General features: G+C 32.4%; 2 protein-coding genes across 3 annotated transcripts in view; both read right to left on the bottom strand.

The window, feature by feature from the left end:
- Positions 1-23,945, bottom strand: part of LOC139485395 (switch-associated protein 70-like) — a 31,362-nt gene that overhangs the window by 6,268 nt on the left and 1,149 nt on the right. The window lies entirely within an intron of this gene.
- Positions 7,455-22,998, bottom strand: LOC139485394 (uncharacterized). 2 transcript variants are annotated; one of them, XM_071269851.1, is made up of 2 exons: positions 22,736-22,998; positions 7,455-10,565 (listed from the first exon to the last, which is right to left on the bottom strand). In XM_071269851.1, the coding sequence occupies exon 2, from the start codon at positions 10,553-10,555 to the stop codon at positions 8,114-8,116; it is 2,442 nt and encodes an 813-aa protein (XP_071125952.1). In that variant the 5' UTR covers positions 10,556-10,565; positions 22,736-22,998; the 3' UTR covers positions 7,455-8,113. The 2 variants fall into 2 exon arrangements, with proteins under 2 accessions (XP_071125952.1, XP_071125953.1); XM_071269852.1 differs by lacking the exon at positions 22,736-22,998 and adding an exon at positions 18,935-19,410.

Here is a 23,945-nt window from a genome sequence, read left to right as displayed (position 1 = left end):
AACACCATTAATCATTTGATACAAAAAAGGTAGTTATACAAATACGGATATTTCTTAGAATTGACGATCATCCTTTAGAAATTACGGCCATCCTTTACAAATTACGGTCATGTTTTAACCAATTACGGTCACCCTTGTTATGAATTGCTGATTCTGTTACGGTCATCTCGATTGTAATTTACGGTCATCCTAGCGATTTTTTCAAATCGAATTTCCTGTTTCATGCACATTTCTCGGAAGTAATTTCTGATTTCCGTGTGAATCTTTTATAAATTTAAATCGTATCAATGTCTTCTTTGTAAAGAAAGTGATATAGAAACGCTGTAACAGACAATACAGATACTGACCTATTTTTTCATCCGACATCTTGAGATGTCCGTGAATGCAGTTACGGTCATCAGCTTTACCCCAGTGATAAGGCAAAATCAAATGACAAAACACATCAAACGAATGGACATTCTGACTTGGTACAGGCATTTTTAAATGTAGAAAAGGCATTGAAATAAGTGTACTCGCAGAGATTGATATTTAGGTAAAATCCAATTACGACTAAATTAAATTTTATTTTCACAGACTCACGTACACTACATACATATATATCTGTTATGTAGTTTTTCAGCTAGTTTTCATTTCACGAAATGTAAATGAAAATATCGAAACTTGAATTCTAGAAGAAAAACTTCTGAGTAAAAGTCATCTCCATTAATAATCTGTCGTAAAATTCGTTGATGAAAAGAACGGTGTCGAATATTGCTAAACATTGAACCCCTTGTAAGGTTCAATTGATACTTAGAATTTTTATGTCATGTGTAAAATCTTGCTAAGTCGAAACTTATTATTTGTATTTCCTTGTAAAATTTTATACATTATAATCATTAATAATATTTAATCGAAATGATAACATTAGAGAACACGTAACTTTTACCATGTTAATATAATTTCTACTTTTCTACACATCTCAAATGGTAAATTTACCTACTACACGTCTTAAACTGACACAGATTACGTAACGAAGTCATCTTTGACCTTATACGAATTAACTTACACACTTCAAAATTCTTAAGTACCTTTATCCTGTACAATTTAAATGCGTTGCAGTGTGTTTCAAGTTAAACTTATCCTGCAGAAACAAAAAAAAAATGTTTAAATCATTCATTTTTTTACTTTTCTTGAAGATAAACTAGTTCTAAATTCATTTGCTATTGAATTCTTTTTCATTTTATTGTAATGCAAGAACATTGTATTTTGTGTTTAATTTGTCAGTTTTAACATGTTTAATGAGGAAAACCATGTTATGCACTTAAATAATGTATATCTATAATACAGGATATAAAATAGGCAAAAGATACAAACAGGATTTTCTAAACTAATAAATGAAAGATCCAAGCAACACAAAACTTGTGGGAAAAGGGAGTAACATTTGGTCCGAAGGTATACACATTCTACTCAATTATTAACACATGTTTTGTAGTTAATGATGATTCGCACAAATCTGTAGTCATTTGTGGCACCACAGATATTAATAAAGGGTCAATCGGATCGCAATGGCGTCCGTCAAACTTTCAAAGGATGATATGCTGATTAATTAGTTTTCTTGTAAAAACAACTTTCTATCAAGGAAATATGTTCGGAAACGAAAGATCTACAGTACATCATCTTTGAAATAAGTACTCCCTGTATAGATTTTAATTACATAGATATGAAAAGCTTACAATTGGAAAGGTGAATGTTTTCATTTTGTCGTAAAGTTATTTTTTACGACCATTATCATCAATTTCCAAATTAAATTTAAGATATGGCGCAGACTTAACTACATGTATATCGGGCATCCTTTATTTCTATTTCTTTGAAAAAATACATCGATTATCACTGACTAGTTTCTAAGAAAAACCAACAACCATAAAATATTTTCCTCGCGAATCTATACATTTTCTATTTTCAATGAATAAAGATGTGGAGATTTACTAACATGATTCAGTATATTTGATGAAAACCAATTATAGGTTTGATATCTCATTTTACAGGATACTTAAAAATAATATAATACTATGATATGTCTTGGTTCAAGAAGTATGTTTTATAAGTCTTGACATTATTGATAAATATATACATCATCTTGTTTTAGGATTCTTGTAATCGTTAAATGAAAATTAGCGTGTTAGAAAATATGGCAAAGAAATTGTCAGAGTGAACAAATAATTAAATGGGATCGTTATTCAAATGCAATTTAAAAAAAACTATTAGTTTTCTCGTTTGAATTGTTTTACATTTTCTTATCGGGGCCTTTTATAGCTGACTATGCGGTATGGGCTTTGCTCATTGTTGAAGACCGTACGGTGACCTATAGTTGTTAATGTCCGTGTCATTTTGGTCTTTTGTGGATAGTTGTCTCATTGGCAATTATACCACATTTTCTTTTTTATACTAATAAAGAAAAGAAAATACCGAACTCCGAGAAAAAGGCAAAATCAAAATCCCTAACGAATGAATAACAATTGTCATATACCTGACTTGGTAAAAGCATAATTTTCTTTTCATCAATGTGCATGTAAAAAACGGAGTATTAAACCTGGTTAGTTTAGCTAGCTAAACATCCTTTATAAGTAAGCACTTCCACTGTTATTCATCTGACTCTAATCTGAATCATTAATCAGATAAGAGAGAGACGAAACAAAGTTAATGCGTAATAGACACTTTTGAAAAATATACAAACATAAGGAAATAAAAAGATTAACAAGGAAATGTGTTTTGTAGTTTTGTTGTGAGAAAAAATAAAAATAAAAAATTTCCTCCATATACAATTAAAGAAATATGTATCGATTTCTAAAAATGATTCAATAGTACTTACTGCACTCATTTCAACTTTACGATAGAACAAAGAGGATATGGAGTATTTATCCATGACACGAAATCAGAACATGCACAGAAAAAACCACAAAAAGCAGAAGAACAACGCTTTTATCGTTGTTCTTCATCTCTGAGATGATTCATTCAACACGGCTTGAAATGGTCCCACCTCACTGCAAGCAAAAGACAGCCCTTAGCACCGCTTTTAGCGGAATTATTTACCAACAGGCGACCATAACACGACTGTGAGTTAAATTTACAAGTATAGTTCAGATGATTACTCGAACAATCAGTTATATAAAAAGGATATCTCATGTAAGATTATTTATTAAAACAATTGCCAAAACGAAAATTTCCTTTTACAAAGTGAATACTATCTATATACAGAAAAAAAAGAAATATATTCATGGGAAACTAGACATATTCAATTGGTCTTTACACGATGAAATAGAAAGCAAGATGTTACTATTTCACGCCTTAGTATCTTCGATATTTTGCACTAGAAATCCAACCTTATAGTTTCCCAGTGAAATGTTTTGTTTTTTGGTTTCCTTTTGAAATAAATTGTCGACAACTCTAGTCAGCTCCAAAAATTGTCTATGGTATGGAAAATAGCTCCTGATTTCAGTAGTGCGTTTTTAATAGATAATTATTTTAGCATATTTATATATGTGAAACAACATGAAAATAGTCTGCGTTGCTTAAAAGTTTACAATATTTATGAAAGTTAACTGATAAATAAAAATTTATTCGAAAGATCACTTATTGTGCATCGATCCTTGTAGAGTTATTGCTTTCGAAGACGAAATTGATTTCATGAAATAACAATCGTAAAATATTAGTAAAATTTATTGTATGTGAATATCTTAAAAATTAAATCATGCAAAAGGATGATAATAAAACTCAGCAAAAAACCAAGCAAATATTAGATTTTAACGAAAATAAACCGTCTGAGTATACAAAATATGTGTGTTTGAAACGGTTTTAAATTCTATTGCAAACACACCTCTAAAAATAATAACTATCTCTGGACATCTTACTGTTCCTCTTTTAACAACAACATCAATAATGATAGGAGGAAGAGACATATGTTGTTCAAGTATTATTTAAATTTTGTTCAGGTATCTTGCTACAAGTAGCATTTGTTTTTATAACTTTCAACCTAAGAATTATTTAGAAATATTGATACATGCATTTGTTTTTGTATTCGATGTATAATATGTGTAAATACGACGAAATGTAGGTTATTTCAGATACTTTGTATTTCGGTAGCAGTGTTTACTATAATAGTAGGTAAATTGCAACCCCCAACTACGTCATTTTCGTATTTATCGAACGGTTAACATGTCAAAACTGATAGAAAATAATACGTGTGGCCACAAAATATTCCTTTCGAAAGAAATAAAACCTTCCCCAAAATCAGATGGTATCTCTGGAGTTCTTTTAAATTTCTATTTGAAAAACCAATTATTTATTGATATATTCATCTGTACAACAAATCAATCCTAGTGATGACAATACAATGCCAACTACTGAATAATGACAAGCTAGATTTCATTTTGTATTTAAAATTAACCGAGAGATATAGTATCGCTACTTTGGCGGGTTGCAAAATAATACGAATATATATGTTTGTTAACATGTAAAACTTGCATCTTTCGTTGTGTATCTACATCAAGTAAATTTGAAAATCGCGAAATGTGTAATCGCTGCAAAAAGGGATAGACAAGACTTCACGTGAAATAAATGTTCAACGAAAATAACAACTACATGTATCTTATTTCCACTGTAACAAGTGCCAATGAGACAACTCTCCATCCAAGTTATAATTTGCAAAAGAAGAACCATTGTAGTTCAAAGAACAGGAAGGGGCCTTGGTGGCCGAGTGGTCTATGTAGTTACTACTGTGATCACTAGTCAGTCAACACTGAGGTTGCGAGTTCATGCTGGTGCACTAGACTCCAATCTTAATTGACTAGGATTGTCAGTTTTCCTATCAAAGGTCGGTGTTTTCTCCAGGCACTCCGGCTTCCTCCACTAATAAAAACAGGTCGCCTAAATGCGGTGCTTAAAAGTGGCGTTAAAACACCAAAACTCAAATCGAAGTACGGTCTTCATCATGGAGCCTATGCTCTCAACGAACAGTTAAAGTATGTTTTTAATGAGTTGCTAAGATGATGATGATAGAAACTGCATTGATTCATCAGTCTTGATATTTACCACTACAAAACCAAATAATAATTAACACTGGCAATGTTCACCATTTTATACAAAATTGTCAACAGCTTATCATTCCCGTAATAATTGACTAAACTACCAAGGTTAAATAAACGCCCAACATCTTATGTTACATGTACTTACCGGTATTGATGTCTCAAGTTATACAATAGTCACTATTGTGGAGAACTCTTACAGCTATTCAAAATATATCTGACTTTCCTAAGTTTTATAAGATTCTTTTATATTGGCAAAACTGTATTAACTTGTACACATCTACTCCGTGATTTCCGGAGGAAGACAGACTGAAGTGTGATTATAAACAGATAAACATAAATAATCAATTTTGTAATCGTGTTTCAATTATTCTTAGAAATATCTAATTTTCAGTAAAACTGTCAAAAGCTTAATCCGCTGCTAAATTATATGGGATGGGATATGTAAAACTTAGACTTCATTATAAAATTATTGACCATTTAAAATTTATATTCATTTATCGTTTTAAATTTCCAACTTTAACTGAAAACATTTACCATTAACACATAATGTTGAAAACAAGCAAATATTAGAATCTAGATTTATCAAAAATAAACAAAAAGATAAATCACAAATTTCAACAAGAAAAGACAAAACATCGTAATTCGATTTCAACGTTAACTTGGTTTATCAATAGTAAACACCGATGTGCAGAAAAAATGAAAACTTTCAATTGACAGAGGCAGAGCCTGTAAATTTTTTCATATCTTTTCTTTTGACTCAATTTGTCATCAAAAGCGCATCATTCATTGCAGTACTATCATAATATCAAGCAGAATGTAACAGAGATGAAAGATGACAGTTTATGCTTACAATTATATTAATTTTAGTTACGTTAAACATGTATAGATTATGGACGTAGTTTAACTAGCAATACATCTAAATATGATCTGCTCCAAATCCATTTTTAAAATGTGAAGTGGTCCGTCCTCGTACTTAGACTTATATATATATCCGTAGATACACTAGGAAGTTAAACCCACAGAACAGCAACACACTTACTGTTTCTGTATCTTTATAAAACATAAAAATGTATATATTTCGTAATTTCTGATAGGGTTAAGGTCATTATATAATATAAACCCCTGAAAGAAATTGACGAGTTAGGCGAAAGATAACCAAGGAATATTCAGGACAAACGAACAACGACACAGCAAAAAATAAAAATAAACGACAAAAAACAAACAATAAAACTCATAGAAAAACTATAGACTGAACAACATGAACCTCGAGAAGTAAACAAGCTAGATCCATTTTCCCGTTTAACTTAATATAACATTAAATCATATTTGGTTTTACTAATGACATTAAGTGTCAGTGTTGGTAAATCTGGATGCGGACAGAGAAAAAAGCCGCAAATATAGATGTATATAAATTCATCATAGAATTGAATTTTATATTTGCGCCAGACGCGCGTTTCGTCTACAAAAGACTCACCAGTGACATTCGAAAAATGTGAAGGCCAAAGGTATATAGTTGAAGAGCATGGAGGACACTAGTCACGAGTTAAAAAAAACCTTAGTATTGTATCTGATTTGTAAATGTACAATAAGTCAGATGAAGTTTAATCATTTAATAGTAGCCAACGTTTTCAACTTTAGCTTCAAGTAATAAATCAAGTTATCTTTTTGAATAAATTATGATTTCTAAAGTACCGCTAAAAGTTTTTCATCAGTCTGGTGCAATAAATTATTATAATGTGTACACTTCTGTCGGGCAGGGTTTTTATACCATAAACTCATATATTATGCTAATTTATTGTATAAACATGACAATGCGACGGCTGCCACGTGTGGAGCAGAATCTGCTTACCCTTCCTGAGCACATGAGATCACCCCCAGTTTTTGGTGAGATTCGTGTTGCTTAGTTTTTAGTTTCAATGTTGTGTCATGTGTATTATCATTTGTCTGTTGGTCTTTTTCGTTTTTAGCCATGGTATTGTCAGTTTATTTTCGATTTATGAGTTTGACTCTCCCTCTGGTATCTTTTCCCTCTATTATTGGCAAGGTTAACTTTATGTTATGATCATTATGTACATTTTTCATAAACTATAAGCAATAAGGTCACTATATTTGGTTTATATAAACATTGTTAGATGTGCATGTTTGTCATGAATAGTTTTTTTTTCACATAACCTTTTCATCTTCTTTTATTGTGTATTGTTCATTAACGTTACATTTTCAATGGTATGTCTATTTCCCTTATACTGTAAGAAATAGGTCATATCCTGATGGTTCATTGATAATGAGAAGTTATTGTATTCTTTGGTTTAGTTTCATAATCAAATAAGGAAAAACTAGTTAGCTATACACAAAACAGTCATAAAGCCCGATGAACATACCAGCAATCTAGCGTTCTTCTGAATGAGATTTATTACACAAAGAAATGTAACATTCATAATGACACGAGGTCCCACAATACTACGCAGAGGTAAATAAAAGAAAAACCTCATAGAAATCGTGTTTTCATGATCCTAGCTACAAATGTCATTTTAAGTATTGAATACTTCTTTTTGTAATTTCATTGGGTTACAAAAGCGCGTACCATGCGCACATTTTTAGAATGAAGGACTATTAAGCTTCATACAAAATGTACTTCGGTCAACGCTTTTACACCCCAATGAATTTACAAAAAGTAGCATTCAAGTCTTAAAGTACTGAGTACTCTTTGGTAAATTTTTGTAACAAAACTTTGGTCGATTGTTTAACGAAGACACCAAGTTACAGTACTGTTCAATATCATATTTATTTCTGATTAATAACCCTCGTATTATATTACCTTTCCTGCATACAACAAGCTTAAGGCAAATATTTTTACCAATCATTTATGATCGAAATGTCCTTATTGAATTGAAAATTCTGTAAGGGTGCTTTTCATTCAATTCACCAGTATTTGTAAAAGCGTAAATGGGTTCACTGACTTATTATATTTCTTAATCAATTTCTAAATTAAGTATATACAAATAATGTACAACCCCTTTGTTAACAAAGTAATTTGACCGCGGAATTAGCTGTTATGTAAACGAGAATCTAAACTTTTCTTCGTGTCCTTTTTCTACGACGTGTGTGAGATGCACGTGATCAATGTCTGTTTCATCTGACAGCATGGTTCTCCATGTTCCTTTGAGGTAGTCGTTACAATGAATTACTCCTCCGGGTACATACAGTGTATGACGTACAGGAAGTCGGAATGCTGTTATGTGGAAGTCGCCATTGTCTACGAATTTTGCAAGAATGAAAAATCCCGAATCTTCTGACAAAGGACAGTCTAGATGTGAAAAATCATGTTTTTCAATCCCTGCCCCACCATTTGTAGCGGTTACGTACTTTTCCAAGTATCCGTTTTCATAAGTGAAATCCTGGATTCCGTGGCGGAAAAGCAAAGATATCTTTTCTTGCTGACTATCAGCAAAACTGCAACCATAATACCGCAAAAGTTCTGATGTGGCCTGTTCGGTTGGTACTTGTTTGTCAAATTCAAGTGGAAATATGATCTTTCCTGATTTTCCGGGTATTGTACTGGATAACCATTGTGTGTCTTTTACGACCTTATGTTTTGGTTCCAATGGAGGCAGGTCACTGAAGCAAGCAAGGTCAATCAAACTATACTCTCCTGGGACAATATCTGCTACCATTCCGTGTCCACCAGTCATAACAACAGAACCTGTTTGCCCAGCCCTTCGGAATGTAGCAAATTTATCCCATCGCTGTCTTATATAGGTTGCTAGTTCATCTGCTTCTGTGTCCTTATAGACTTTCTGAAGGCGGTCTTCAAAGTCGTTCAGAGATGAATCAGTACCGCGTTCTATTTCTTCTTCTAATATTGGCACAAGAACCTCTGCTCCACTGCCTGAAACTAGCTTTTCAAAATCATTAAACGATATTTCGTCAGTAGTAATGTTAGCGAAAGACTTCAAAATTTTTGTCATTCTGGCAGACCTATTTTTTTCCCAAACAAACTCCGTAAATTCCCGGAAGTTTAGTGTTCCTGATCCATCACGATCAGCCTCCAAAAATGCTTTTCGCATGGCATTTACGCATTCGGCAGTTTCCGTTTCGTTCATGATATGCACACAAAAGTAGTTTTGGAATTGTTCGAAGGTTATCTGTTCACTTTTATTTGTATCTACAGATTTGAAAACTAGATTGCTTTCTTTTTCTGACATGTTTAATCCAAGACCCTTTAAGAAGTTTGCAAATTCTAACTTATCCAGCAATCCGTTTCCGTTCGTGTCAATTTTCATAAACATCGCTTTTATCTTTTCTGCACTCTCTTTTTCCAAGGAAGGACGTTTTAGTTGTACTTTGTCTTTTGTCTTTTCTGATGTTAATGGTTTTACTACATTTTTGGGTGTGTCATCGAAAAATTTCTTTTTAGACTGCCTCTCGGCCCGGAGCTTTGTTTTATTTAGAGCTGATTCGATATCTTCTACTTGTTTATTTGTCCCATCTTTCCTTTCCCTTGCTGCCATACTTTTCAAATGCCTTTCCTTGAGGAGTTTTTGAACAGGTGTTGTATTATCTCTCAAGCACTGAATTATTTCTTCTAGGTCAGATAACCATGCTCGTTTCTCATTTTCGTCATCGACAGCAATTTCCATTTCTAACACTGGAACATTTGCAAGCCTAAACCTTCCTTGCAGATTTTTAACTACACCACTGTACCCAACAAGGCTTTCTAGTTTAGTATTCTTCGTAAACGTAAATTCGCCTTTTTGATTGGAATCAGCTTTTGTTGGAACTCTTGTTGAAGCTTTAATATCCGTACCATAGTATCGAAGATACTGAGGTGTCAAAACACACCAACGTTTTACCCAATTTGTCCAATTTGCCTGCTTCTTAGTACGTTTGTATACTTTGCTTTTCTTCATCACTTCTACAACCAACCACATATAGAGATCGTTGATACATGTGTTTATTTGTTGCTGTGATGTGTCGGAAAAAGCAAAATCCTCCATAATTGATAACATTTCTTGGAAAGTAAATTTGTCTTCTCTAAAGGCATCATCTGAAGACTTGAGATTATGTCCTAGATTAGACAGCACTTTCTCTAAAAGCCAGCTTGCCTCCTCTCGGAAGACCACAGGCGGGTATGTATCTTCCTTAACCAGGCGATTAGAAATGCGCCATAGTTTATAAACGTCTCCTGTCTCTAGTTTACTTTTCAGGCCAGACTTCAAGTTGTTCCAACTCATTTCTTCCAAATCACTGCAAGTTTTGGAAAAGGCAACCCCATTTTCCCGCAGATGTTTTTTTACGTACTCTTTGAAATCATTGAACTTAACAGTTGCCTCTGAAAACGTGTCGGAATATTTGCGATCAGAAAAGTGGATTGATTCGTATTGAGCAGCATGTGTAAGAAACAATTTCATAGCATCTTTGTTCATGTTTACACTGTTGAGACGATCTAGGGCATATATAGCTTGCCAAACACAGGTTAGTTGTTCCCCTGGCATTTTTTTTTACCTGTAAAACAAGTTTAAAAGAAAGTTTTAAACACAAACCAAATGACAACAACTTGTAGAGAGGAAAAAAACCAATACTTTATATATAACATGCGTCTGTATCGCTTTTCTGTATTTTCCTTCATCATTAATGCTCCACGCCACATATTTAAAAAACAATAATGTATAAAAGTAAAACAATTGGAGAGCTATATGACGGAACAGATCTCAAACAAATGGCCAAAACCATCGAATGGTATCTTTGCCTGAGAGAGTTAGTTTCCTATTTTTTTTCTGATTTTTAATTCAAAAAATGAATATTCTGATAGATTTGTTATCAATAACATAACTAAAGTACCGAAGCACTGACTACTAAGTTGATTATACCCTTGGGGACTGAAAATCCACCACCATCTGTATCGATCCAGTTATGGATGGAGAGTTGTCTCATTGGCACTCACACCCTTCTTCCTATATCTATACAAAAGATGATAAAAACACAAATATTTTATGCGTCTGAAGCTCTTTTCTGGACTGAGATGACAAGGGACTCGTGAAGCCGATCGGTCATAATATTTGAATAATATGAAAATGTGTGTCTATTTTGTAGTTTGCTTAGTACCTAAGTATGTCTGTTTAAAAAGGTAGACCAACTTGAAACACACTACTAAGTGATATAAAAATTAAAATCACAAAAATACTAAACTCCGAGGAAAATTCAAAACGGAAAGTCCCTAATCAAATGGCAATATCAAATGATAAAACACATCAAACGAATGGACAACAACTGGCATACCTGACTTGGTACAGGCATTTTCACTCACTGATATGTTTATGTCAATCATTGTCACAAAATTTCAAATTGTTTTAATTCCATTTCGTATGAATGACGATTATGAATGCATTTTTAATGTAAAGAGTCAAACTATATCTTCTCCTAAATTGTTAGCCTTCCGAAAGTTTGAATTGTAACAAAAAATAAAATTTAACAACAGTTCAAGTAAATAAACTGATCATAGATACCAGGTTAAAATTGTGTATCTGCGCCAGACGCGGGTCTAGTTTGCCGCAATTAAGAGCATTAATGAAAGGCAATTGAATTTTATTTGGCTTCGACCAAGCATAACAAAATGAGCGAGTGTGGAGATTTATTTAAACTAGTTTGATAAATCATTTCATTAAATACATATTTTATAACCATATATAGTTTAACTTTTGAAGATTTCTTAACTGCTCTCATATTTGTAACTTAGATGAATAGTATATCCAAGTAATCATAACTATTCCACAATTTCATATTACCGCTATTACTCAAGCTTTAATTTCGAAAACTAGTATAAGTTAATGGAACAGACATAGATAATACCAAATGAAAAGAGATTAAAATCAAGGTGTCTGAAATAATTGTATTGGCAGAGTTATTAACTAAGACTTATAATTGAATATTTTATAAAAATCGCCGACGTTTAAATCATATGCTGTAGTTTTTATTGACAAAATATGATAACATTTTATGATTCTTGATGGAAAATTACTCCTAAGAATAAAGTTTCTATTGATATTCAGACATACTATGTTCACCTTGCATATTTTCCTAATAGTGTTTCATATACATTATAATTTTTAGCACAATGCATTTCGCATAGTATAATTCAGTAATAAAAAGGAGTGCTTTAAAAAATTAACAGGTATGAAAAGATGTGTACTAAACAATATCTATATCTCGTATATTTAATCTGCTTCTTTTGTATCAAAGATTAAAGATAATTCTTGGTATGCATTGTTGAAACGTATTGAAGTCATACCAAATTGGAAATGTTTCCTTGTAAATATGTATAAATTGTGCATTTTTCTACAAATTTTAATTGATATGTTATCTGATACACACGTTAAGTGACACTTTGAAAAATTATACTTCTTTATAAATTATGTAACATTATTTAACGATGTCAGGTTTGATCTGAAATAACTTATTTTATACTGTTCAAATTCTTTAGTACATTCATCCGATAAATTCAATTGTGGAATAATGTACTACAAGTGTAACGTTAGCTGATCTTGCAGATGAAGAATGTTTATATACTTTTTACAATTATTGACATATCATCGGTTATAATATAAAAAAACCCAGGTTTAGTCATGATTACTCTTGCATTACTATTAGATTGCATTCTTACGATAAATTGACGATTGCTAATTTTGTATATAAACTATTTTTGATATAAAATATAAAATTAAGAAAATTGGTATGATTGCCTATGAGCAACTCTACACCAGAGACCAAACGACAAAGAAGTTAACAAAATAGAAGTTAACTTTATTATTTTAATTTTAGTTTCTTGTGTACAATTTGGAAATTAGTATGGCGTTCATTATCACTGAACTAGTATATATTTGTTTAGGGGTCAGCTGAGGGACGCCTCCGGGTGCGGGAATTTCTCGCTACATTGAAGACCTGTTGCTGACCTTTTCCTGTTGTTTTTTTCTATGGTTGGGTTGTTGTCTCTTTGACACATTCCCCATTTCCATTCTCAATTTTAACTATTGGTTACAGTACGGCCTTCACAATCAGATCAACCATATCATTTAGTCAGCTGTAAAAGGCCCGAAATGACCAATATTACCATATATCGGGTTATTTTGGCGGGTGTGAAATTTGGCGATTTTCATTGAATAAGGTATACGAAAAATTTCGGCGGTTATTATTTTGGTGGATTTACAACTTTTAACAATACTTTACATGGAACTTTTTAAATTGGCGGAATTTATTTTGGCGATTGTTTTCTATCCGCGCAAATATGTTTAAATTTGTACCCCGAGAAATTAATCCGCTATACGGTATGTCTTTCAAACGAGAAAACGAATGGCGTGATTCATGTACAAAACAAATACCGGTATGATAAATAGCAACACACGAAAACGATAATGTCATTTGGTCCCTTTTGGAGAGTAACATTACAATAGCTCGTAGTCAGAATACTTATAGATTATTGTTGATTATCTCAAATAGATTGATTTTCACGTTTGAGCCAATACGGCGAATGCGAGAAAAGCAATCGAGTTGAGTTGAGCAATGATAATCTGTTTATCACTATTTTACCTATGTCGACGTACGTGTCAATTTCATAAGCATCTTAGTTTCTAGCGATAATGTCCCATCTCAAGCGAGTAGCATGATATGAAAAATTATAACAAAAAAAGATCAAAGGAAAAATGCAAAAAGTAGCGATAAGAATGCTTACTAATAAAATGTAATTACATTGCAATGTAATCGATTACAGTTGATTACGAATACCCTATGTATTAAATAGGGTTGCTGCTTACATGTTCAGCTATTGAACTAATGTTCTTATTGGTAAAAGAAAAGATATACCTTCGATAAGTTTAGAGCAGGATCTACTTATTGTTCTAAAGCACCTGAAATTTGCATTGACCGCATTATATGTGTCCTATGGCACACTTCTGTTATTAACTCCAATTTTAGTGAGCACAACATTTTTTTGTATCTACAGTGCCTCTCAATAGCATAAAACATCAATGTCCGGAAAAAATATTGAATATTTTCAAATAATCATATACAAAATAATAACGACTGACACCTTTATGGGTATTGTATTCACATCATTTCATTTTAAATACCAAAGCTCAACAATTGAAGTACCGATTAACGCCTGTAAAACACACATACATATATATATATAAGAGAGGGACGAAAGATACCAGAGGGATAGTCAAACTTATAGATTGAAAATAAAATGACAACACCATTGCTCAAAATGAAAAGACTAACAGACAATTAAATAGTACAGAGGACACAACATAGAAAACTAATGACTAAGCAGCACGAACCTAACCGAAAACTGGCGGTGATCTCAGGTGCTCCAGCTGATATATGTGTCAATTATGTCCTCCAATGACTATAACAGTACTTAACTTTGATACTTTCATTACTTGTCACTTTCAATAACTGCAGACAGTGGTGTATTACAACAACATAAGACGAAACTGTAAAATGACTTGACTAGTCAGATTAACACGTAGCACAAACGCAACTAACGAAATAACTAGACAGCAAATACAGTTGATAGAAGCTAGTTCAATGCTAATTAAAAGTGTATTTAATTTGAGCAGTTAATTGAGCTCATGTAATCAATGGTATATAAAATACAAGATCAGATGCGTTAACTGTGAAAGAGACTCCTTCCATGCATGCGATACTGTCCATTCGAATCCGTACTCAAGACAAATTGCACAATTGAGAATTTGACATGATCGGTAAAATTACTGATCATTGACTGTTCTGTGATCTATAGACTTAAAACTAGTGTTGTCAAATCGTACAGTTATGACTAACCGGTTACTCGGATAATCGTTCGACCGGTTAACCAGTTAACCGGTAGTTTAAGTTGATGTTTGAAGGCCTTACCTATTATAGTACTCTCCAATATTCGTTTTTATAATACGACGAATGAAAGTTTGTTCTTTTACATTGTATGTCTTCGCGGATTCCTGGTAAAGTTGAACAATACAGCCTATCTATACTATGGGGTTTGTAATAACTTTATATGAAAAATAAACAAGAATGTGTCCTCAGTACACGAATGCCCCACTCGCACTATAATTTTCTATGTTCAGTGGACCGTGAAATTGGGGTAAACCCTCTAATTTGGCATTGAAATTAAAAAGATCATATCATAGGGAACATGTATACTAAGTTTGAAGTCGATTGGACTTCAACTTCATCAAAAACTACCTTGACCAAAAACTTTAACCTGAAGCGGGACAGACGGACGAACGGACGAACGGACGAACGAACAGACGGACGAACGGACGCACAGACCAGAAAACATAATGCCCCTCTACTATCGTAGGTGGGGCATAAAAAACCGTCAAATTGAAAATGACTGAAAAACGATGATACTTTCATATTTTCTTGATGTCTCACAAAATAATGTGATATGTTTGAATTTGAACTGATTAAGCCTGCTACTCGTACCATCAAGTATGCATGTATTTTATTCACGTTGATTTGCACTTCACAATTTTACAGTTGGCATTTCATTGAAATTTTGCCACATCATGTGCCTCGTATTATCGAGTCCATAACCTGTAAATTGTTTAGTTAAGACTTTATAATTCGAATAAATGCTTTACATTGTTATGTATTACATATGAGAATTTGAGTCAAATCGGTGAACATGGAGTTGACAGCTAGTGGTCCTTTAAGACCAACAATTGGGCAACGCTCCTTTCTGATTTATCATTCTAGTATGGAGCTGATTCAACCTTAACTTATAGATGAAAATTTTGTTCACACTTTTCCAGCCTTTCACAAAAAAAAAGTGATGTAGTATCAGTGCATAAATCTTATACAGTGCAAGTGGTAACAATTCAAGTTTCCGATGTATATTTCCTCATGTTATTTCTCGTGTGACTTTTAATACAGTTATTCGTGTATGCTTATTAGGTCAAAAGAAATAACATATTTTAGCACTACAGAAGTAAAAATGAAATTTATTATACGCATTGCTTTTCAATATTGTTGCTACTAAGGTTATTAAGTCGAATATGGCGTACTGAATTATAATCCTGGTACCTTTGATAACTATTCCTACCTTACGAAATTTTCATGATTATGTTTATAAATGTGTTGTGTTTTTTACACCCGAGATGACCGTGGGATCATTCCGATGTATTGTTATAGCCTAAATTTTGCACACGTAACTGTCGTGTTGTTATTGTAACCGATATATAAGGAAGTACACCACTAATTCATGGTCCCATTGCTTTCTATGTTAAATTCCTCCGTTTCAAGCAGGCACACCTCTTTTGTTTTAAGTTCAAATAAAGTGGCAATCATTGCATTTCAAAGCAACACTTTATGGTGTCTTGAACTGAAAAAATTAACATACCTTTAATGGCATATAAGAAAGAACTGGTTCCCGGAACTTCGGATGTACCAAAACAGGTACATCAGATCTGACAAACAGACAAAATGTACCCTCTTTTTAAAATTTGGTGCAGTGTTTTTAATATTCAAAATTAAAAGTCCAAAAGTAATCTACAATGATCACCAGTCCTTCAGCTTTCATTTGATACCAAAAATACCTAAATATTCTACATATTTTGAAAGTTACACTCATGCGTAGGAACAATTTTGTGTTAAAAATGTACTACTTTCTGGTATGTGCTTTCTGGCCGGGCCCGAATTAGTGGTGTTACACCATAAACATGATAAATACTCGGATATTAAATAGTACACACTAACATTCCTTATCGTTGTTATAAATACATGTCTTCAATGAATGCTGATAAAAATATTTTTGTTAAAAACATAGATTAATAATATGAAATGTTTTGTCGTTAGATATATATATATATATATATATATATATGAGTCTGAAAGATTGTGTAACAATACCGATAAATAGATGGAAAACAAAACACTAAAAAGTGTTGAATATCATTGCACAAAGATGGAAAAACTGAACAGATGATATAAATTATACAATAATTGCAAATATTTCGGCTCAACAAATGGCCTTTTTCGGTGACAAAAGTTTTAACAATAATGAGATATAATGTATAAGGTGTAAACATAGATCACTAATAATACAGGTAAGTTTTGGTCGATTGATTTTAATCCAAAATCCTGAATATAATAATATAAACACTAGACTGTAAATTTAATTATTTCTTTCTATTGATTCCATCTGGATGGAGGACACCCAGTGTTTTTATCCAAAACCTCTCCCGATTTTCTCTTTGCCTATGTTGCCATGTACAATCCTGTTCGATCACAAGGATCTTCATGTGATCAAAATCTTTCAGATTGTGATCTGGTGATTGGTATATATATATATATATATATATATATATAAACGCCTAAAAAGTGTACATAACAACACCAATGATATAAAAAGGAACTATAAATGTAATTATTTATAAATATTTCGGATAACAGATATCCTTCGTCAGTCAGATTCTGATGTTAAATGAATCATCTTTAAGTCTTCTTAGATTAAACTTTTACTAAATCTTGAAATTTATACAATAAAAAAGGCAAACCGAACCTCAGTAAAGACGCTTGCACCATTCTAAAAATTTGTTGAATATGACATAGGTTATATGACTAATTACATCAGAGAGTTCACATATATGCTTTAAATAAAAATAATAATGTGCGATGTGAACTAGCACAATTTTAAAGCTTTAACGGTGTCGATATTATGATGTTACAAGAAAGATTGCGTCAATAAGAATTCCAAATAAACAGCACTGAACGGTCTAAATTTCTAAATATTTCAGATTTGACAACTGTAGTGTAGTTACATTAGAGTCTGCGATGTTTAAAACAAACGGCCGTTAAAATATAATAACAAATTTTGACTAAAGTAAAATAGTAGGACGTGGCTTGGTACTTATACATCCCTAAAAAAATTAAGCAATTTAAATTGTTATATTTAACAGATTTATTTTAGAGATGAGTAAGGTAAAGAAATAGAAACGGAGACTGTAATAATAAGTAATATAACCCAGATGTGAAGCACTGCATGGTGTCGAACTACATCTTTTCATTTATCCCATTTGGTGCCATATATATATATATATTTAAGTAAATCATTGATAATATATGTGTACACGTACAGAAAAATTGTATTAAAGCATGCGGAAGATTATCTCAAGAACGTTTTGCGACAATCCCAGGAAGGACCGGTAATTCTGTCATTGTTTTGACGGGAAAATATGAATACCTACTCATATTCAATCTTTTTGAAAAATCTAATTTTTATAGAAGAATGTCCAACGTGCACTTGCACTGCACTATTATTAGAATAGTAGAATAGAATGATATACAAATGGATGAAAATTATATATACATGTAACTGTTATATTAATATAATATATAGAACAACAAACCAGTGTAAATAATAGTTATTACTGTGAGGTTGAATTTCCTGTCATTTATTCATACTTTTCGCAGGAACCTGTCTCAGAATTTTTTTTTATCTTTGTACATATACCTCAGTTTTAGGTATAGAGATGTGATTTTTTTCTTTGATAAGTGATTTTGGCAATCCAAAAGAACTTGCGGTCATCCGATATTCAATACTTCAGTACTTTAATTTCTATATTCGATGGATAATATGTTCGAATAGTATAGTAGAAAATGTAAGTTCTTCAAGCTTTTTCGTTTTCTAAAGTGTCAGTTTCTACTATGCAGGGTGAATGGCAAGCAAAACATTCAGTACATTAATTATCTAACGGTAAACATTATGTAACTTACATGTGTCAAACCTAATGTAAAAATTAAGTGACGCTAAAAAATATTTCAAATGAACCTAACAACGTATGAACGAGAGAACGTGCAACATATCATATGTAACTTACCTGCATTGAGGTTATAAAATGGTCACTATTGTATACAATTAAAATTACATAATTACTAAATAAAGTATACCGGACACGTTTCAGTTGAACAGTATTCTTAAATACAGACAAACATATCAACTAGGTGATTTCCGGACGAAAAACTAAAGTGTTTGAAAATAAATAGTGCGTTTATTTTCATATGTTGAGCTTCTGCTTTTGCCATTTGATAAGTGAATTTCTCTTGGAGTTCGGCATTTTTTGATCATTTCTTTTTATATCAATTCCCACCAGGAAAAGCCAATGACACACACAGTGCATATCCTGTTTCGTTAAGTAAAATCTTGTCTTTAACCTCCAAAGTTATAAGAATTTGGCTAATAGCCAAAGAGAGAAATCTCGACTGATTTGAGTTGAAGTCTGGTGAATATGTTGAATACATCTATCCCATCGGCCGTATAATAAACGATACGAACGATAGCATGGCTTAACTCCAGCTGCAAATTGACAATGTTTATTATATGAGAATAAGGTTTTCAAATTTTAAACCTACCATTACAATGTAGCAACATTCGATAAACGCCTGCATATAAAGTATATATATATGTATATATATACATTATAATTAATACAATATTCTTGAGTTTACGTTTTTTTCAAGTTTCTTTCCATGATACAGGGTTGTTGCTTACAAGGAGGCTTAAGAAGCAAGGATTCATCCCCAAAAAGTTAAGGTCAGCCTTATAACGAGATAGTTAATTGTTTTGAAGTATCTGTATCACAGATGACCAAGGATATTCTCCAATAGTCGTAACTAAAACCCCGTCCACTTTTCTTTGTGATATCGAATTTATACCTATCATATTCAACATAAAGGGTGCACGAATGGTGATCTGCTTATCCCTACTGATCACATGAAATCACCATGTTTTGGTTGCGGAGGGGAGCGTATTGCTCAGTCTTTAAGTTCGTCTTTGAATAAGATTTGGGGTCAATACATGTGTTTGTGTAAACATTGTCGATCTCATTATTATTTACAGGTATCCTCGATTGATGTTGTACAATGCTGTTTTAATGTATTGTGCTTTATTCTTCAATAAACATAAAAGATATCTGATAGTTTATAGTTGTCAAATACCACGTAACGAAACTACATTGATAAAATAACAGCATATGACTAGTATATTAATTAGATTATCTGTCATCAAATGTTAGACGATTCCCTTTCTGACTTTTTTTAAATATCATGGGTACCATTACAGTGATGAAATGCCACTCAGTATGATACTGAGTGGCATTTCATCCCTTATTTCTACAACCTTGGATTCCTGTTATGGTCTAGGAAGAAGACAGCGTTCATTTTCTATTTAAAAAATTTAGAGGCAAAAATACAAAATCATACCCCTAACTGTGTATTGCTACCACGTATATCAAAGTTTTTAACGCCCATATAAAAAAATTGCAAATTAATTAAATTGTGTATTTTAATAATGCTTGAAATTTTAATTCTGATATGAAAATATTGTTTACGTAAAAAAAGATTGATTGATTTATTGATTGTTGAATGCTTAACGTCTAGTAGTTTTAACATTGTCCTGAAATATTTCCAATGAACTGTATTTTCTTGGCACTTGAATCTGCTCCTTATTAAGATTGAATTATATCGACTAAACTTAACTGCTCCATTATTAAATCATTGACTATATTCAAATTGTAAGTAATCAATTTCATGTTCATCAATATGGTCGAAGTACTATAAGACAATAACAATCAAAACCAAGGAGTAAACAAAAACTCACAAAACCAAAGGACATTTACATCAACAGTTATCATTAATAATTAAGAAACAATACGAACTTCACTAAAAACCGGGAGTGAAATCAGGTTCTCCGGAAGGATAAGCATTTCCTGCACCGTATACGTCACCCGTCGTGTTATTTCTTTGTTCAGTTCGGTAATGATGGAAGGTTATTATGACTGAGGAAGAATATCAGATATGATTTCTGACATACTTTTGTCATAATGGCCAATCAGCTCATGATGGTGACCGTAAAATTTCATGAGTGTGACCTTAATTTGATTGATTCATAGCCCTGTCTTACCAACTTTTGAGAAAGTAGTATTCCTCGTTCAACAAAATCAACGTACTTTGAGCTAGCTCTAGAGTAACGTATCAATTGAGACACATATACTCCATATGCTGGTGCTGCTGGGATGTTGCTACACAGAAATGGAAAGTTGACTATAGGAAAATTAAAATCATCGCGTTTGTAAAATATATGAAGGCATACACTGCAGGTATGGGTAAGGTCACCCATTGAAAGGAAAGATCATAACTCAATCCTATGTCATAGATGCAAGACACAGATACATTGACGAATATAATGATTCGTATAAAAAAGAAGATGTGGTATGATTGCCAATGAGACAACTCTCCACAAGAGACCAAAATGACACATAAATTAACAACTATAGGTCACCGTACGGCCTTCAATAATGTACAAAGCCCATACCGCATAGTCAGCTATAAAAGGCTCCGAAATGTCATGTCCATGTTAAATAGCAACACACGTATTGCTCCATTTTCTATAAAACACACACTTGCACCTGTTTTGGTAAATTGAGATGAGGATTAGGTCATTATACATTACACAATTATGAATGATATTTAAGTTTTAGGCAGAAGATACAAAAAGAACTTTTAAGTCTAAGACAAAGGAACACGGTGATTCCAAACAACGAAAAACGAACAATATACAGCAAACACAACTTAGAAAAAACGATATGAGCAAGTCGAACTCAACTTAAAGTCAGATCGTTAATATACAATCATTAATTAAACATTTACTCGCTTTACAGACTTCAAATCTATACAAGTGATGATAGGTCACCGAACGGCCTTCAACAATGAAAGAAAATCACATACCGTTTTGTCGGATCAAAAACGGAACCGAGATAAAAAAAAATGAAGAATCAATTGAAATTAAAAAAAGACCAACTGTAATATCAATTACATTACAATTGAATAAAAACCAATATGACATACATGAACCAACGACAACCACTAAGTTTCAGGCTCCTGACAGACATAAAGAGAATGAAGCAGGGTTCAACAAATCTTTAAGAGCTCAATCCTTTCCTTACTTTGACAGTGGCGTTTCAGCTCAACATAAATACAAACAGTCAAAATCAGTTTTCAAATGGTACAACTCAATACGTCAATACAAAGTACACAATAAAACCTACACAAATTAATACGAAGTAACAACGATTAAAGGCCTCAAAGATCATTTTCAAAATAGTTATAGATCTTGGGCAAAGTTTTGTTATTACGATATGAATTATTGTGATGTTCATATTTTACAATATTTCTCAAAACAATAAAACTGAACAAAATATTCAACTCCTTAATTTTGAATTAATAGCCACTAACGGTTAACATTGTATTGGTAAACCGCTTTACAACAATACTAAACGTATAAAAACTTAAATAAAATTGAGAATAGAAATGGAGAATGTGTCAAAGAGACAACAACTCGGCCATAGAGCAGACAACAGCCGAAGGCCATCAATGGCTCTTCAATGCAGTGAGAAACTCCCACGGCCACACCCGGAGGAGTCCTTCAGCTGGCACTCAACAAATATGTTACTAGGTCAATGACAGTGGACGGCATACTAAACTCCGAATTGTACACAAGAAACTGAAATTAAAAATCATACTAGACTAACAAAGACTGAACGCCACAGCTTTCTTATTTAAGAAAATAAAACTACATAGTGAAATTATAGGGTTCTTAGTGCAACATCTCATATTTCACTTACCTGTATTAACAATACTGGTGATTTCCAATAGTTAACTTATGAGAAGAATATGAATGTGTATATGGCTCTTGTCAACTTTATAAAAGTGTACACTTGCAATCCAGGACGCCTTTAAACAATAAACTAATCGGTGAGTCCCGGACGGTTTTCTTATAAATTGTATGTAATTATGCATTTCTTACTAATACTTTTAAATTCGTGGTAAAACATCACGCTACCAAATTACATAACTATTCAACACAAGTGTCTTAGTGTTTTTTTCAAGTTTCCGGATATTGTTTTTTTCTTTCTTTTGCGTGTTATGCTCTTTTTAATAATGTTGATTACATTTGTACTTTTCTTTCACTTGTAATTGTCTACAATAATAAATCTCGATGAAACGATTAATTTACTTTCATTAGACAAACCCTACCAAAATGAGATCACTCTGATCTACATCTTAAGATAAATTGACCTTGGTTATTTAAATTTGAAACTAACACCTCAAACACAAAATGAAATACAAACCCGTATGTAAGTTTACAAAAACTTCATTATCTCAAAATTTGGGTTCTAGACTGATCCACTGTTATGAAAACTATCATAACTACCGAAAATTCACATTTGGTCAACCTAATATCCTGCTTTTCTGCTTTTGGTTAAAGTTAATTTTAAAGTACAATGGTGAGACCTGATGGACGATTTGGGCATTTTCCAAATCAATTGCAGTTACTGTTGGTTCATTAACATTTGTGGGATACAAATTTTCGTAAATTTGGTGAGAAGAGGAGAACCACGAACAAATATTTAACGAAATGCAAATTTTCGGAAGATACAGATAATGTACTTATTAATAAATTTAAAGATAATCTGCTTCATATTAATTTCAATGGAAAAAGTGTCTACATTGTAATCAAATTTACATATCACCGTATATAAACCACAGAAATTGACTAATATAATGATTCAGGTCTATGCTAAGTAGCAACATACTTATTGCCCCGTTTTCTATAAAACACAAACTTGCATCTGTTTAAGAAGAGGATTAGGTCATTATACATCACACATTTATGAATGATATTTAAGTTTTAAGCAGAAGATACAAAAATGATTTTCAAACTTATAAGTCGAAGACAAATGGGGACTGCCATTCCAGACAACGGAAAACGACCAAATGAAAAACAACAAACACAACTTAGAAAAATGGATATGAGCAAAACGTACTCAACTT

This window comes from Mytilus edulis, chromosome 8 (genome assembly GCF_963676685.1).
Source record: "Mytilus edulis chromosome 8, xbMytEdul2.2, whole genome shotgun sequence".
In the NCBI taxonomy this organism is placed as follows: domain Eukaryota; kingdom Metazoa; phylum Mollusca; class Bivalvia; order Mytilida; family Mytilidae; genus Mytilus; species Mytilus edulis.
The sequence above is the reverse complement of the archived record's forward strand: the minus strand, read 5'-3'. Positions and strand labels throughout refer to the sequence as shown.

Coding starts and splice junctions, on each gene's coding strand:
- LOC139485394 (XM_071269851.1), bottom strand. CDS start 10,555: ATGCCAGGGGAACAACTAACCTGTGTTTGGCAAGCTATATATGCCCTA.